Source organism: Homarus americanus, unplaced genomic scaffold, assembly GCF_018991925.1.
Source record: "Homarus americanus isolate GMGI-L3 unplaced genomic scaffold, GMGI_Hamer_2.0 scaffold59514, whole genome shotgun sequence".
In the NCBI taxonomy this organism is placed as follows: domain Eukaryota; kingdom Metazoa; phylum Arthropoda; class Malacostraca; order Decapoda; family Nephropidae; genus Homarus; species Homarus americanus.
Genome location: NW_024722406.1, coordinates 16044 through 34283, shown reverse-complemented (window position 1 = coordinate 34283; position 18240 = coordinate 16044). Strand labels below are relative to the sequence as shown.

Sequence of the window (18240 nt, the reverse complement as noted above, 5' to 3'; positions counted from 1 at the left end):
GGGAGAGAGGGAGAATAACATAAATAATAACAACAACAGCAAAAGCAAAGGATAATAATAATACCACTACTAATAATAAGATGATGAAGAACCACCACCACCACAACAATAATAATAATAATAATAATAATAACAATAACAATAATAATAATAACAATAATAACTACACAATTAAACAACAAACTTCCCTCTTAGAGATAACATTGAGGGTGATGGAGGGTGAACCGTGAATCTCTTGAAACCTCTATGATTAAGGGGTGATAGTGTGTGTGTGTGTGTCATTTATATTATGGAAGCCCTTGAAATATTATTATTATTATTATTATTATTATTATTATTAGTGTGACTGTTATAATAATATTAATAGGTTCGTTATACCTGACGAACTTGTGTTTATGTGTGACGTCATGCAGATTGTGTACTGAAGTAGTTAGATGGATAAATTAACAACAAATTTGCATTACTTCAGCATGTATATAGTCAGGGTAAGTATACAGTATACATAGAGCATCATGTGGCGTTACAGAGTTTAAGTTCGTTTAAAATTATCAGACTAACACTGGTTTAGGAGTCACTACAATGCCCAGTACTTGCTCGACATGCCCAGTAGAGCCAGTACTTGCCCAATATGCCCAGCACGTGCCCAATATGCCTAGTACACGCCCAGTACTTGCTCAACATGCCCAGTAGAGCCAGTACTTGCCCAATATGCCCAGCACGTGCCCAATATGCCTAGTACACGCCCAGTACTTGCTCAACATGCCCAGTAGAGCCAGTACTTGCCCATGCCCAGCACGTGCCCAATATGCCTGGGGGTACACGCCCAGTACTTGCTCAACATGCCCAGTAGAGCCAGTACTTGCCCAATATGCCCAGCACGTGCCCAATATGCCTAGTACACGCCCAGTACTTGCTCAACATGCCCAGTACATGTCCAATATACCCGGTATATGCCCATAATTGACCGCCCAAGTGGTAGACCGATGGATAGCAAAGAGAATAAATTTAAGATGCATTGACATGACTGAGGCATTGATATATGTTATTGGTGGATTAGTCGTCAATATTAACTTTTTTGTCATGATTCTTGGTATAACTAATGTTTTTGTTTACGCTGTTATATTATTTACTGTTTGTTTTGGTGCGCTGTATTGAGTTTAAATCCTGTATTAATGTAAAGAGGTTAAAATATTAGTGTGTTTTCTTAAGGATTATGTACAGTATATGTGAGTAAGTCGTGTGTGTGTGTGTGTGTAAGGAATGCAGGAACGAACCACGAAACATTTAATTAAATTCTTGTGCCATTAATGTTCCTGCTGGCTGCTTCTGGAGTAAAATTAAAAGATATTTGTATTGTTCTGCTTAAACCTGGAGACAACCTGCCATGTTTGGTCGGGTCCACTGAATAACACCCTACTCATATCTGACTCAAGGATCACCTGAAGATTAGCCCCCAGCTTATTTCTCCTGATGTTTAAGCACCCTATTGCTAATCTAACCTACCCATAGGTAATTTAACCTAACCAAATGCTAATCTAACCCTAATCTATCACAAACCTAACCTAACACTAATCTAACTTAACCTAACTTAACCTAACACTAATCTAATCTTAACCTCACACTAATCTAACTTAACCTAACACTAATCTAATCTTAACCTAACTTGACCTAACACTAATCTAACGTTAACCTAACACTAATCTAATCTTAACCTAACTTGACCTAACACTAATCTAACGTTAACCTAACACTAATCTAATCTTAACCTAACTTGACCTAACACTAATCTAACGTTAACCTAACACTAATCTAATCTTAACCTAACTTGACCTAACACTAATCTAACGTTAACCTGACCTAATTTTTGTATTTTTTTGTTGTTTTATTTGGTATTTTTATTTTTTTGTTTGTTTATATTTAATTTTCTTCATTTATTTATTTATTTATTTATTTCTTGCAGACGAGATATGGCGAACAGATCTGGACTTCCTCGTACCCCACAACGACCGCCTTATGGTACTCCACGTCAACGCCACCATCAAAACTGAGCTTCCATCGTCCATCCGCGACCCCACACTCCTTCCATCCATCAATTCAGAGACCACAACAGTGAACCCCATACAGGTCAACAGCTTCCAGAAACGCCCCAATCCGAAGTTGATTCCGACGAGTGGTGTTCGAGTGGGAGAGTTGACGGCTGGTGTTCGAGTGGGAGAGTCAACGGCTGGTGTTCGAGTGGGAGAGTCAACGAGTGGTGTGAGAGTGGGAGAGTCAACGAGTGGTGTGAGAGTGGGAGAGTCAACGAGTGGTGTGAGAGTGGGAGAGCCAACGAGTGGTGTGAGAGTGGAGGAAAGGTTCACTAAAATAGGGAACAACCCCTACGACCCACAAGCCCTAGAGAGAAGAGGTCCACCCATTCCGGACTCAGTGGTTAAGGATGGGGGGAAGATCTCCTATGCCAGGCTACCGGAGGACGGGAAGTGGAGTCCGCTGTCACCCGAACTACTCAATTACACCATTGCTCTCCTGGTGTTCGCTATCAGGTGAGTCTGTCTTTGGTTTTTTTCGCGACTTTTGGCAGAATTGGTTCGTCTTAAAGCCACAGGTTCTTGTAGGTGTATGATAAGTCCTCAGGCAGTCACAGGTGGTGTGTTTTGAGGCCTACAGGTGCTTCTGTCATCAGTTTAATTTGGATCACTTGAAGAATCTCCACCCCCAGCTTATTTCACCTAAAGGTTATTTACCCTAATGCTAATCTAACTTAACCTAACACTAACATAACCTTAACCAAACCTATCCTAACACTAACCTAGCCAAACCTATCCTAACACTAACCTAACCAAACCTATCCTAACACTAACCTAACCTTAACCAAACCTATCCTAACACTAACCTAACCTTAACCAAACCTATCCTAACACTAACCTAACCAAACCTATCCTAACACTAACCTAACCAAACCTATCCTAACTCTAACCTAACCTTAACCAAACCTATCCTAACCTTAACCAAACCTATCCTAACACTAACCTAACCTTAACCTATCCTATCCTAACCCTCTAAGTAGGATAACATTAATAACATTATATCCATTATTTCTCACCAGGTATCCATCAGTCTTCTGGCATACCAACAAGGCATTTGGTCTCCTCTTCTCCCTCCAGTTGATAGTGAATGGCATCCACACTATCCTCACCATCACTGCCTTCACCATACTCTACAAGGTTGGTATAGTACCTAGTTATTGTGAGTGATATGGTGGTATATTGAGTACTGTACTGTGTTGTGTTAAAGTACTGTAGTGTTTTTTTTTTGTTACAATGGGTTACGTGATTTTTTGGGTCATCATTATTATTATTGTCATCATTATCACCACACTATCACCATCATCATCATCCATCATCATCAACAATATTCTATGGTAATTTTCCACACCTGTATAAGTTACTTGCAATGTCCTAATTACCACACCTGTACAAAACACCCAACCAACATCGCCTTCATTTCAGCTTCACGTGTGTAACAGTGCGAAAGAACTCCATGGCAGCGAGAATTTCCTCCTCAACTTACCGTCGACGGTCGGTCTCCTAGTGGTCTCCGTAATGGTGGTGACCGTGTCGTCCTCCGCTATATATTTCTACGGCTATCAGAGGTTTACCGACTTTGTGGTGAAGAGCCGACAGCGATATCATATAACAGTGAGTCTTAATGAACGCGTACTGGATACAGCACAAGGGTGTAATACTAAGATAACTAACAGACTAACTGTCCAAATATATAACATTATGGTGTGTGTGTCTTGTATGTATGTATGTATATACTGTATGTATTATGCATGTATGTATGTATCTATGTCTGTATGATTGTACTGTATCTGCATGAATGTATTATGCATGTATGTATTATGTATGTATCTGTATGTAGGAAGTTTCTGTATGTATGTATGTGTCTGTATAAATATGTGCACAATATACATGACCTAGATAATGACTTTAATCCATCTTTCAAGGGGTTAAAGCCTAGTTAATCTTGATAGCTTTCAGACATCCTAATTAACACGTTAAAATTAAGTTACTTATCTATTTAGTTATCATTTTTAACTACCATTTTGTAGAGCACCTTGTTGTTGTTGGTATTGACGGGTTAATTTAATTGATAGTTGTTTTATTTTGTTGTTAATATTTTAAAACACGAAAAAATAAATAAAGAGATCACCTGAAGATTAGCCACCCCGGCTTGTTTCACCCAATGATTAAATAAATGCCCTGATGTTGACCTAACCTAACCCAGTCCAGTCTTATCTAACCTAATCTAACCAAACCATATCTAACCTAATCTAACCAAACCATATCTAACCTAACCCAACCCAATCTAATTCCTAGAACATTTAATCAACAGGTAAAACATTAATCCCCAGGGTAGTTAATCATCACATAATCCTTCTAATCCACATCACTAATCCAGCGTCACAATTTCAGTACGAGAATGAGCCGGGATCTGTCAGGCCGTACGCACCACACTGCGCCGCCCTTGTTGTCCTGGTGGCTCTGGGGGTCTCCCACGGGCCGCTGCTCTGGGATCTGTCACTGGTGTACAGGGGGTCGTTAGATGCCGTCGTTCTGGCCGCTGTCATCGGTACAATCGTTCACCTGTTTCTGTGGATTGTTCTGTGGCTGTTGTTGACTGTTAAGGTATGTAAATATCCTGGATTAATTACACTATAGTCGTTTCTTCTATAACGAGGTAGTTACATCATGGAAAAAATCACAATATAATGACACTCAAGTCAATGGGAGATTAATGGTTCAAGAATGCCATAACTGATATATTTATTGACAATTTGTTATTTGATTGTAAGTTTTTATATATTTCTTAATAATAACTGTGTTTTAGTTTGACATGATTCATTAATAGAATAAAAACATAAAAAATGGGAAAAATGCTCATTATAATGTTAGTTTACATTGTTAAGTGACTATACTGTACAGAGTGTCCCATAAAGTTTAATATACAGAGTGTCCCATAAAGTTTAATATACAGGATGTCTCATAAAGTTTAATATACAGAGTGGCCCATAAGGTTATTATACAGGATGTCCCATAAAGTTTAATATACAGAGTGTCCCATAAAGTTTAATATACAGAGTGTCCCATAAAGTTTAATATACAGGATGTCTCATAAAGTTTAATATACAGAGTGTCCCAAAAGGTTATTATACAGGATGTCCCATAAAGTTTAATATACAGAGTGGCCCATAAAGTTTAATATACAGGATGTCCCATAAAGTTTAATATACAGAGTGTCCCATAAAGTTTAATATACAGTGTGTCCCATAAAGTTTAATATACAGTGTGTCCCATAAAGTTTAATATACAGAGTGTCCTTTGTGGTTCGATGTCCTGTGCCTGGGTGTGCTATTCCCTGTAAAAATAAAAATAAATAAATTTACCTTATCCAGAATAAAGCAATTAACTGCCCTACCAACAGTCATCGTGGACGTTCAAGCTCCGAGTGACTGTAGCCCGAGCGTGTGTATCGTCCGCTCGTTCCATCAAGCTGGTGAACGACGTGGAACTGGCCTCGGCGGACCCTCAACGACAGGCTCAGACCCCGCTGTTGGTGGTTGGGTTGGGGAAAGCCTATGCCATTAATGACTCCACTCCCAAAAACACCATAATGAACGTAGTGCAGAAGGTGAGGTCTTGGCACATGTCTGTCCTTCTGTCTGTCTATTTACTATCTTTTTCTATTGTCTATCTATCCATCTATTATTTATCTATCTGTGTCTATCCATATGTTATTTATATATCTGTCTGTCTATTGTCTGTCTATCCATCTGTCTGTCTATCTGTCTATCCATCTGTTATTTATGTATCTGTCTATTGTATGTCTATCCATCTGTTGTTTATCTATCTATCTGTCTGTCTATCTCTGTCTCAATCTATTTGTCTTTCTGTCTGTTATCTATATATCTAGCATTTTTGTCAATATTGTTAGTGTGTCTTGTTTTAATGCTTCTGTCTACCTGTTTATCTATCTGTCTACTTATCTAACAACCATTTATCTATTTCTCTGTCCTTTTCTGTTTTCTATCTGTTTTTAATCTTTTTATCTCTCAGTTCAATAGTAATAAAACTCAATATTTACCAATTACGCTTTGTAAATTAGACGATCTCCCACCAATTACATTTCAGGACGCTAACATCCTGCCAAATTCTGAAATAAATATGTTAGGCCTCACCATTTCCTCTAATATGTCCTGGAAATCACACATCCTTAGTATAGCTAAAGCTTCCTCCTGAAAGTTGGGAATGCTGTACAGGTGCCATAGCTACTTCACTCCTAAGCAGTTGCTCCAAGTATATAAGGGATTCATTCGTCCTAACTTGGAGTACTGCTCTCATATCTGGGTTGGCTCTTCTTCTGTCCAACTATTAGATAGGGTGGAATCAAAGGCATTTCGTCTTATTAACTCTCCTCCTTTAGTCGACAATCTCTCTTCCCTTTCTCTTCGCTGCAATGTTGCTTCACTCTTTTTTACAGGTACTTTAACGGGCAATGTTCGGTGGATTTGGCATCCCGTGTACCGCCGCCAAGGCCGTGGGCTCGTAACACACGTCTTGCCCGCGGTGCCCACCTTTTCTCTGTGGATGTCGGTCACACGAGAATAACCCATTATAGTACCTCCTTCTTTCCTCACACAGCCAAACTGTGGAGTGCTTCTTCTGTTTCCATACTTATACAATCTGTCTCACTTTAAAGAAGCTGGTTTTCTGGCATCTTCGTGGTGTAGATTAACACAATATAACCTTTTTGTTCTCTATTTTTAATTTATTTCTGTTCTTTTTTTTTTCGCCCCCCAGGCCCCGTTGTGGGCCGTTTGACCTGTGCCTGGGTGGGCTAATTCCCGTAAAAAAAAAATTCTTAAGCCTACATATCTATCCATCTATTTCTACTTATCCATCTATCTCTGCATATATATCTCTCTACCTATCCATGTATCTACCTATTTACCCATTTATCTCTACTTATCTACCGATAACTCTCTCTACCTATCCGTCTATCCCTCCCTATCCATCTATTCATCTATCCATTACTCAACCCCATACCACCACCACAGACACACCAGGAGAAGCGAGCACGGGGAGAAGAAGAGGAAATCTATTGGCTACGGCCGAGCCAGCCCACACACGGCCAGGGCAAACCCATGTCACCCCGGGCCAAGGTCACCTTTGACGAGGGCGGCATCGTTACGTCCCCCAGGTGAGTAAACGACTACATACCTGGGGAGGTTTTCTTAATGATTTATTTGTTTGATAGATTGAAAAAGGTTGATAGATAGATGGATTGATAGATTGATTGATAGATTAGATAGATAGATTGATAGAGTAGACATACATACAGTACATACATACAGTACATACATACATACATACATACATACATACATATATACAGTACATACATACATACATACATACATACATGCATACATACATACATACATAGACCCAGTAATAATTAACAGGAACAAGAACTTAACCCCTCAATGACCCTCACAGGAAAGGCAGACTAACCAAACAGCCCAAAGTCGAAGAGTCAACTTACCGCCGCGTCACAACACTATCAGACTCGGAGGACGAGGCCGGAGACTACGCCCTGTTGACAGAGACCTCGGAGACCACTAACGAGCCACGACACAACGGAGACCCGAGATATGTAGACAGACAACAGGTGGGTTGTTTGTTTATGTTTTCGTTCGTAGGTTTAGACACCTTGATTGACGGCTGACGATTCTCGGAACACCTGAAGAATTTCCACCCCAGACGATTTCACCTAATGATTAACTAACCTGACCTAATGACCTAACCTAATGATTTCCTAACCTAACCTGACCTAATATTTTAACCTAATGATTAACTAACCTGACCTAACCTAATGATTAACTAACCTGACCTAATGATTAACTAACCTAACCTAACCTAACCTAATGATTAACTACCCTAACCTAACCTAATGATTAACTACCCTAACCTAACCTAATGATTAACTAACCTCACCTAACCTAATGATTAACTACCCTAACCTAACCTAATGATTAACTACCCTAACCTAACCTAATGATTAACTAACCTCACCTAACCTAATGATTAACTACCCTAACCTAACCTAATGATTAACTAACCTCACCTAACCTAATGATTAACTACCCTAACCTAACCTAATGTAACTGGGCACTAACCTAATCCAACTAAACCTGACCCATCTAATCGAACCCATCATAACCCAGCCTATCCTAACGCGAAGTAATCGAACCTAATCTAACCTAAACCAAACGAAACCCAACTTGCCCATAACCAAACCAAATGTAATCCAACTCGGTGTAATCCAACCCAATCTTAGCCAAGCAAAACCCAACTCAACCATAACCCAACCAATTTTTACCTAACATAACATAACGTAACCTAACCTAACGCAACACTTTACTTTAACGTTATTTTTATTCTTATAGATTCTTGCTTACCGCCGTGTTATGGAGGCAAAGATGTCTGCCACTCCCATCACCACCAGAACAACCACCACCAACGCCACAACCGTCTCAGATTACGAAGACGCGGATCACATCCACCTGCGCAGCCCCCTCACCTCCCATCACCTCGAGTCTCAGGTACGGCAGTGTTCATGTACAGCGAAACCTCAATTTAACGGACTGAATGGAGAGGGAAATCCATTATATCGAGGGTCCGTTAGATGTGAAGCCTCCATCTAACGAACTATATAGAGGTGAAAGTTCATTATATCGAGGGTCCGTTAGATGTGAAACCTCCATCTAACGAATGATTTGGAGAGAGAAGTCCATTATAGGGAGGTTTCACTGTAATACTGAGTTGCCTGTAAACATTGTTAGTTAATGTAAACTTGTTAGGGTAAAGTTAAGTTAGGGTACATTAGGTTAGGTTAGGATATGTGTTAGGGTAATGTGGATAGGGTAGTGTTAGGATAGGGTAAGGTTAGTTTAGCATTAGTATAAGGCAGGGGTGGGCAATTATTTTTGATGGAGGGCCACTTCATGAATGGTGGCACACTTCGCGGGCCACAGGTTAATAGCGACGAGCCAGTATTGCTGGTATGTCCACCCAACTTCCAAAATTGCCCTTTCTGTAATTAATAAGAATTTTTTTTCTGGTTGCCAAATGCAGTGGCGGGCCACAGAAATAATTTGGCGGGCCAAATGTGGCCCGCGGGCCGTACTGTTGGTATAAGGGGTGTGTTAGGTTAAGGTAGTGGTCAGTTAGTATAAGGGGTGTGTTAGGTTAAGGTAGTGGTCAGTTAGTATAAGGGGTGTGTTAGGTTAAGGTAGTGGTCAGTTAGTATAATCTTAAGGTAGTGTCAGTTAGTATAAGGGGTGTGTTAGGTTAAGGTAGTGGTCAGTTAGTATAAGGGGTGTGTTAGGTTAAGGTAGTGGTCAGTTAGTATAAGGGGTGTGTTAGGTTAAGGTAGTGGTCAGTTAGTATAAGGGGTGTGTTAGGTTAAGGTAGTGGTCAGTTAGTATAAGGGGTGTGTTAGCTTAAGGTAGTGATCAGTTAGGATTAGTGGTGTGTTAGGTTAAGGTAGTGGTCAGTTAGTATAAGGGGTGTGTTAGCTTAAGGTAGTGATCAGTTAGGATTAGTGGTGTGTTAGGTTAGATTACATTATGACAGTTGTTGGGCAGTAACACCAATTTAGTTGAAGTAAGTTTCAGCCTGTGAAGCAACATGCAATAAAACAAATCATAAAAACACAAATATAAAATATACATTAGCTCTAGAAATATTTAACAAGAACCTTATAATTTTTAATGTAATCTATACTGTTAATGAATAATGATCCAATCAAAAATAATGTTAACTCAAACTCACATCATAACCCTCCAAATGAACACGAGCACAATACAAGGTTCTCCAGTCCATCCAGCCAGCGACCACAAGGGACAAATGGCCCACATACACTGAAAACAATACTTTAATCCTATAAATTTGCTTCATACAATTACGATATCTATTTCTGAAGACTCTTGCTTACAAAGAATATCCAAACATTAATCAATATACAGGTATATACCAAATAGCAAAACTAACTACATGTACGGAATATTAAATTTTCTTGTCCAGAACGTACTTTACCACAACCGCCACAACAACAACGTCACCTGTGTCTGAAGAGAAATTGCCTACCTACATGAAAAACAATAATTCTTATACAAAATATATTTATTATAGTACAATAAATTCTTATATCCACAATATTTATACAATACCAAGCAAATGTATATTTTTACACCACATATCTCATCAGACCTTTATGAATAGACAATAGTGTTTGGTTAGGTTAGATTCAGGGTATTTTTAGGTAAGGTTAAGTTAGGCTAATATACAACTGATGGTGACTCCCAATTCACGTGTTTATCTCCACACTACAGGGCCCCATGACTCCACGCAGCACACGGAGCAACGACTCAGGGATGGTACACGAAGATCGCTCTCAACGCAGCGACTCTGTGTCCACCTCCTCCTCTAACACCCCTCCAGAGAATTCCGAGGAGTCTGGGGTCCACTCTGGGGCCACGGACATTATGAGAAATAGGTGAGATAACTAGAGCTGTCTGTCTGTGTCTTTGTCTCTCTATAAATATCTGTGTTTATCAGTTTTCTTCTTTCTGTCTGTATCTGTCTTTTTATCTCTGTGTGTGTGTACAGTAATAGCATCTGTCTGTCTGTCTCTGTCTGTTATATAAGCATCTGTTTTTTCTCTGTGTATCTATATCTACCTGTCTTTGAGTCTTTATCTATCTGTGTCTAAATGTTTGTGTGCCAGTCTGTCTTTCATTCTATCTGTCTACCTGTTAATATATTTATTTATCTATCTACCTATCTTCTACCAATAAGTCATCTCTCTCTCTCTCACAGGTCCAACAGCGTGGATGACCTCACACAACTGCCTCCAGACTCCAGCCACGTAATGGCCCCACCAAAGGCCATGTCAATGCAGCGTCCACCGATGAGCTCCTCTCCCGGCAGCCCCTACGGATACACCTGTGTTGCGGGGAATGTTGCCGGGACGGTCTCGCCAGTGCCGGGCTCCGTCCTGTACCCGGCAGCCGAGTCGACCGTGGTGATCCGGAGGCAACGCAATCTGACCCAGGAGATCAAGCCGCCCGTGGACCCGATCTACGGCACGAGGCCCCTGACGTCCTTCACCGACCAACAGCAACTGGACGCCAAGAAGAAGATCGTGAATGAGGACTTGATGGCCGTGGCACAGAACAATTTTAACAGCAGTCAGTCGACAAACTCCAGCGGTTATCACAGTGGCAGTGCCAACGTCAGCAGCGGCAGCAACAGTTCCAGTAATTCTCCCGTTCCTCAGCATCCAGCAGTCACATTCGCCCCCGGACAGCCGATATACGGCCAGAAGACTCACAACGGCATCCAGAGTATCTACGGCCACACGGGTCGCTCCAGTCCAAGACTTAGTTCTCACGGTCCACAGAGCGTGTACGGCCGCACCACGTCGGGGTCCAGCGGGTCCCTCAAGCTGCCCCAGGCACCCCAGATCCCTCTTCCCCCCATCCCCCAGGGTGCCGTGCCATCAAGTGCCATTCACCAGAGTTCGCTTCAGGACATTTACGGTCGGACGACCGGTCAAAAGATTTACGGTCACCTCGGAGACTCCGGCAACATGTACGGCACGGGGCTCGCGAGACAGCCCGTGGGTCGGTCGGTGAGCCTGAGAGCGGCATCCGGTGCCGTCCCCAAGTATAACACCGGAAGTTTTTCCCGTCTGACGCACGAGTCTAAATACAACACAAACGTGTGAGGACGGTCGGCGTGGACCCGGAGCGTTGTCGTCGCCGTGCCAGACTCGGTGTTCCCTCTAGTACAACACCGACACAAACTGTCTCACACAGTAACCCGGGAGTGTGTTGGAGCGGCCACTCCCGCCCTCGCTGCTCAACAGGAGAGAAACTTTAGTCCCGTCCACACCTGGTGAATGTTTGGCCAAGGGTCAGTGTGAGCGTCCCTGGTCTTGTGTCCTGTAAGGAATAATAATCTTACATACATGTTTGTGCAGTACTTCTTAAGATAGTACAGTAAATTAATCAATATCATAAGTCAACATATCAGTACAGTATGGCTCACAGTATTACTTGTAGCTACACATCTACTTTATTAAGGGCCAAAGTTATCATATATTTTATTATCTAATAGAATTTGGGTTAGTGTAAATTACTTTATTAGAGAAGTGTGATGGACGAACAACATTTCTTAAAGCAGTAGTAAAGGAGAGTCACAGAATATTATTTAAAGGAAGATGTATTTGTCCATGTACATCAACACAGCCCAAACATCTTATTATTGGGGTTTAAAAACATGACTGTTACTGGTAGATGTGAATCCCAGGCCAAGATGTTATGACAAGGCCTGTGGTGTTGGAGGGTCACTGCAGGTGTTCAAGGCTCACTGCAGGTCTTCAAGGTTCACTGCAGGTGTTGGAGGTACTACTTATCACTTGAACACAGTCAGTTCCTCCTCCAGTATGCCACAAACACCACCACCACACACCTCCCAACAGTCCTCATCAGTTCAACCTCAAATAAGGGTAATATCATATCCTCACTACTACAAACTGAACCTACTTAAGAAAATATTATAATTATATATTGTTGCGCTACTTTGTAAATAGTTTAACATCAGTCATCTTCGTCTTTAGTCACCTCATTCCATTCATCATTTTCTATTTCTTATCTTCCTGTTTTTTGGTTGCAGTTCAATGTATGTCCATTGAGGGAATGTTTTTATTTATAGTTCATTTATAATGGCTGCCAGAATGACTTGGTGTATTCACAGAGGCATTAACTCTAGCTGGTGATGATAATATTAGTATGAAAACACCTCAATATTATCTCCCTCCCCCATTTATTTCACCTTAAGATTAACAACACTAATGCTAACCTAACTTGACTTAACCTACCCAACCTAACCCAATCCGACCCTACCCTACCTAACTCAACCCGACCCTACCCAGGTAGCATAAAGGTGTCACTGATCATCAGGTGAATCAAAGTCCAATATCATTCTCAAGTACTGTATGTGATATATTCAAGTCTATGCTTAGAAAAATAAATAAGTGAATCACATTTAAGTACATAACATCAGTTAGTACTTACAGGGGAATCAATAACTCCCTTTTAAGTACACTATTACTTATGGTTTATTCAGATAATTTACTTACAATCACTATTAAGTAATTGATCTATTAAGCTGTCATAAAGTAAATATAATGATTCACTTTTAAGTATGTAAGTGAATATATTGGACCCCTTTCCTAAAACAGTCCTCGGGTCACTCTCGACGCGGAAAGTGAACTGCGAGGAACGGAAAATGGTGTTTTTGTTGTGAGTTTCTGTTGCTGGTGAACGGAAGTCAAGAATATGGCTTAACACTGTACAGGGTGTCTCATAGGTCACCCATATGTGTACAGGGTGTCTCATAGGTCACCCGTCTGTGTACAGGGTGTCGCATAGGTCACCCATATGTGTACAGGGTGTCTCATAGGTCACCCATATGTGTACAGGGTGTCTCATAGGTCACCCATATGTGTACAGGGTGTCTCATTGGTCACCCATATGTGTACTGGGTGTCTCATAGGTCACCCATATGTGTACAGGGTGTCTCATAGGTCACCCATATGTGTACTGGGTGTCTCATTGGTCACCCATATGTGTACTGGGTGTCTCATAGGTCACCCATATGTGTACAGGGTGTCTCATAGGTCACCCATATGTGTACTGGGTGTCTCATCGGTCACCCATATGTGTACAGGGTGTCTCATAAGTCACCCATATGTGTACAGAGTGTCTCATAGGTCACCCATATGTGTACTGGGTGTCTCATAAGTCACCCATATGTGTACAGGGTGTCTCATAAGTCACCCATATGTGTACAGGGTGTCTCATTCTGTTAATTTTTTTAAGTTAATAATATATTCAGTATTATGTTCTTTTAGCCAATGAGTAATTAACATGTTGGATATTAAGTTCTTTTGAATTATCATATAAATTTTAAGTTAACCAAAGAGAGGAAATTTATATTAATGTTTATTATATATATTAATGTGTATAGAAATGTGTACATAATTGAATTTGTATTGAGGATAAATTTAATGTGTCAAATATTATTTTTTACTTGTTAATTTTAATGCAGTGAGTGAGGGAAATGCGTCTATGTAGAGTCGAGGTCAAAAGTTCGCTCCCTCGGAAAATGAAACAACGTCGACCACAAGTGAGATTAAATAACACACACAAAGCTCCCACAGTCTGGGTAAGCAAGTTCGAAGACTCTCTGTGACTCGTTTAACCAATGGAGTAAACTTTTTTATCCCCTACTCTACCCACTGGTTAGCTAGCTTGACCACATAACAGCTAAAAAAGTTCACGTTCCCTAAAGAAAAATGATCGTCAGAATGTTTTTTTATTTATCAATGTTCACGTTTGGTTTGATTATAAAAAGTCTCAAGGTAAATTTCTCATTAATCGATGTACACGTGCTCAAAAAAAATATACGTACGATTGAGTGAGACAATACGACACAATGTATGAAGGATTCTGGCGACCCTAGAGACACCAGGGGTCATAGTGTTCATATTGAAACTTAACGTACACCTCTGTAAGGATACGTAATTGAGTGAGTTTGATCTGAAAGACCTGTAACATATAACCCCCTCGGTATTATTCATGTGTGCTATTCATTCATCATTGTATTATATAAATTTTCCCATTCATTTGGAAATTATTCATTGTATCTACAGTATAATGACTTAGATAGTTATGAAGAAGTAAATAGGAAAACCTGTGCTGTATTGTTGATTGAATTACTGATACTATTATGATTAGTTTACATTTGATGGGCTGTTGAGGAATATTATGTCACAATCTTTAAATCCATAGGGATGGTTTTTCCCTGTTGTTAGGTTAGGTTAGTATTGGGTCACTGTTAGGGTATTCTATTGCATTACATTAAGTTAGGTTGGGACAGCTTAAGTTAGATTACCATTAGGTTGGGTTAGGTTAGGTTAGGTTGGGTTAGGTTAGGTTAGTGTGTATAATATGTAAACCATTTAATATTTTAGCAGTAATGAAAATTAGGGTGGGGGGGCTCTCAAAGTATGATTCCAAAGATGAAAACGAGAATAAAATTTGATGCCAAAATTTTCTTGTCAGTTTTGGTGGTGTCAAAGTTGGTCATATTTAGTCTAATTATTAAAGTTGATGAATAAGAGGTATGTGATGTGTTTAAATTTGTGTGTGTGTCTGTTTTTCTGTCTTTGTCCATCTGTCTTATTATCTCTCTCTGTCTATCACTCTTTCTCTCTGCATGTCTGTCTGCCTGTCTATTTCTCTCAGTCTCTCTGGTCTTTCTCTCACTCAGACACACACAGACACACCTAACTAATCCTAGCTAATATAACCAAATGTATTCCTTATTGCAGTAACAAATTGATCTCATATTTACAATTTATATCTTCTGTGCCAAACATTTTACCGTCAGTGTTGTTTGGGCCGCGTGTCAACCAAAGGAACAAGTACGGTGGTAATGGTGTAGGTTTAAGGACTTTGTGTATTTGTGTACAGTAAGATATATATATACTTCTGGGTCTAGGTGTAGCGAGTGTCAGCTGAGTCAGGCTGTTGGGTGCGGTGCTTGTTGTGGATTAACCCTTAAATAGCGGCCATCATCAGTGGAAGTTAGCTGTAGAGATGGCAGCCATCATCGGTGGAAGGTAGCTGTAGAGACGGCGGCCATCATCAGTGGAAGTTAAGTGTAGGGACGTCGGCCATCATCGGTGAAAGTTAGCTGTAGGGACGGCAGCTATCATCAGTGGAAGTTAGCTGTAGAGATGGCAGCCGTCATCAGTGGAAGTTAGCTGTAGGGACATCGGCCATCATCGGTGAGTGCTTCATGATCCCTGTGTTCCATTTTTGCACATATGGTCCGTGTGTTCCATTTTTACACACATCAGGAGGAGTAGTGTAGTAGGAAATCCTTAACTATCAATGTAGGGTTAGGTGTTGTGAGGAACACTATGGCCAGACAGATAGCAGTAGCAGCCACATTAGCCATGAAATACTCAGGCCTGTTACAATTATTTATGTCAACAAACACAAATAATGAGACACATCGTCAACCTTGTATGATCACACATGGTGGCTTACTCGATTACAGGTCATGGTACTGTAGTTATGTGACCCCGTGACCCTTTGTCTGCTCTCAGCTGTGGAGGCAAGGAGGAGGAGGAAGAGGAATTCTCTGACCTTAACATTATTCAACACTTTTTAAAGCTTTACATAAATGTTGAAAGTCAGGATTAGTCAGAACAAGAATTAGTGTATAGTTTTCTATCAGCTTAAATGTACCTCAGTGTAATCTCCCGCTAAATGCTGAGGGATGTTCTGAATGCTGCACGGGGGCGTTCGATGCTTTTGTTGTAGGGATTCTGTTTAGAGGGAACAGTCCACCTACCCGTGTCGTTCTTTGTGTCGACTCCCACAGTACTTGGAATATAGAGGCATCTGTTCCCAGGGGCCAGACAGCCGAAATTTTCTGATGGAGACGACTCAGCGCTCATGTACAAAGTATGGTCTGCCCTCCAATTTCCTGTGTCGAGTACAATAAATACACGGTAAAAACGCAGTGACTAATGAACCGGTGTTACCTTATGTGCTCGAGGTAACGTTGGATGTCAGTCATGGAAGTTGCTGGTGTCGTTTGTGCTTCAGTCGTTTGTCCACGTGGCGTCAGTAAACGTTTCTTTCACCGTACGACTCGTTAAGGACCAATTATAGGTGTGTGTATGTGTTTCTCATTTGCTTGGACGGCTTATCTAGTCTATTATTTGATATAAAATGGCATTTTGACCTGATGGGGGTCGTTACTGTACGTACAACCCAAAGACAGAAAAAGACTCGGCCTGATACAGAACAGTGCTGCACTGTATCAGCTTACTATGTATAATTGGAGGAATTATTTTTATAATTATGCTAAAATTACTAAAAATATGGACAGTGTTTACAGAAATACCTTGATGTTTGTGTTATACTGTACATCAACAACATGCATATACTCGGTACACCAATATTGTCTACACATAACCATATTCTTCACAGTGTCCTCGGAGACATTATCCTGACACTTGAAGGAGGAATGTTAAGCATGGACCACAACCAGCCTTAATTTTTTCCTCTCCCAGGTCACCACAGTTGATTAAAACTGATGCATTGAATTTTTGTGTTTAGTGTGTGTTAGTTTGTTGAGGGACTGTAAACACAAACATTAAGGCACTGTTTATGTGTGTCTACTTACACTGTGTATGTGTACCTAGTTACACTGTGTACATGTGCCTACTTACACTGTGTGTGTGTGTGCCTACTTACACTGTGTATGTGTGTCTATTTAACCTGTGTACATGTGCCTACATACACCAGGTTTAAGTAACAATCCTTACTACCCATGTTATAATTTGTCATTGTTTTTTATGAAGATTGTCTATGTGTAATTGTTTCATCTCCACATAATGGCATCATTGTACTTGTATGAAGTAATAAAACTCTTCAAAACTGATATATGAACACTCCTTACAGACCACACCTGACCAACACTGTTCACCACATGTTCAGGTAAATTTGAGTACATTCAAGAGTCTGTACAGTACTTGTCAACAGTGTGTAACAGAGGAATGACTGTCCACTTAACCAGTTAAGCTGAGAGGAATGACTGACCACTCAACTGGTTATTAAGCTGAGAGGAATGACTCCATAATCAGTTATTAAGCTAAGAGAAATGACTGTCCACTCAAACAGTTATTAAGCTGATAACTGTGTAAAAGCTTAAAATAAAGTGCTATATCAGCTATTATTGTCTAGTGTACAGGAGGTGAGGGAGGGAGGGGTGATAGGTGGAGGGTGAGGGAGGGGTGATAGGTGGAGGTGAGGGAGGTGAGGTGGGTGTGGAGGGTGAGGGAGGGAGGGTGGGTGGAGGTGAGGGAGGAGGGTGATAGGTGGAGGTGGGGGAGGGAGGGGTGAGAGGTGAGGGGAGGTGGAGGGTGAGGGAGGTGAGAGGGATGAGGTGGAGGGTGAGGGAGGGAGAGGGTGGGTGGAGGGTGAGGGAGGAGGGGTGATAGGTGGAGGTGAGGGAGGGAGGGTGA

At 40.9% G+C, this 18240-nt stretch overlaps 1 protein-coding gene across 1 annotated transcript in view; it reads left to right on the top strand.

Annotated features, from left to right (window-relative positions):
* LOC121862753 overlaps positions 1–17657 on the top strand; it is a 46777-nt gene extending 29120 nt beyond the window's left edge. The window contains 10 exon segments of the mRNA XM_042361076.1: positions 1961–2543; positions 3107–3224; positions 3510–3698; positions 4479–4691; positions 5488–5694; positions 7121–7263; positions 7563–7734; positions 8513–8668; positions 10460–10623; positions 10947–17657. Of these exon segments, the coding sequence (XP_042217010.1) occupies positions 1961–2543; positions 3107–3224; positions 3510–3698; positions 4479–4691; positions 5488–5694; positions 7121–7263; positions 7563–7734; positions 8513–8668; positions 10460–10623; positions 10947–11856 (2855 nt within the window). The 3' untranslated portion in view covers positions 11857–17657.
* Positions 17658–18240: the final 583 nt, after the last annotated feature.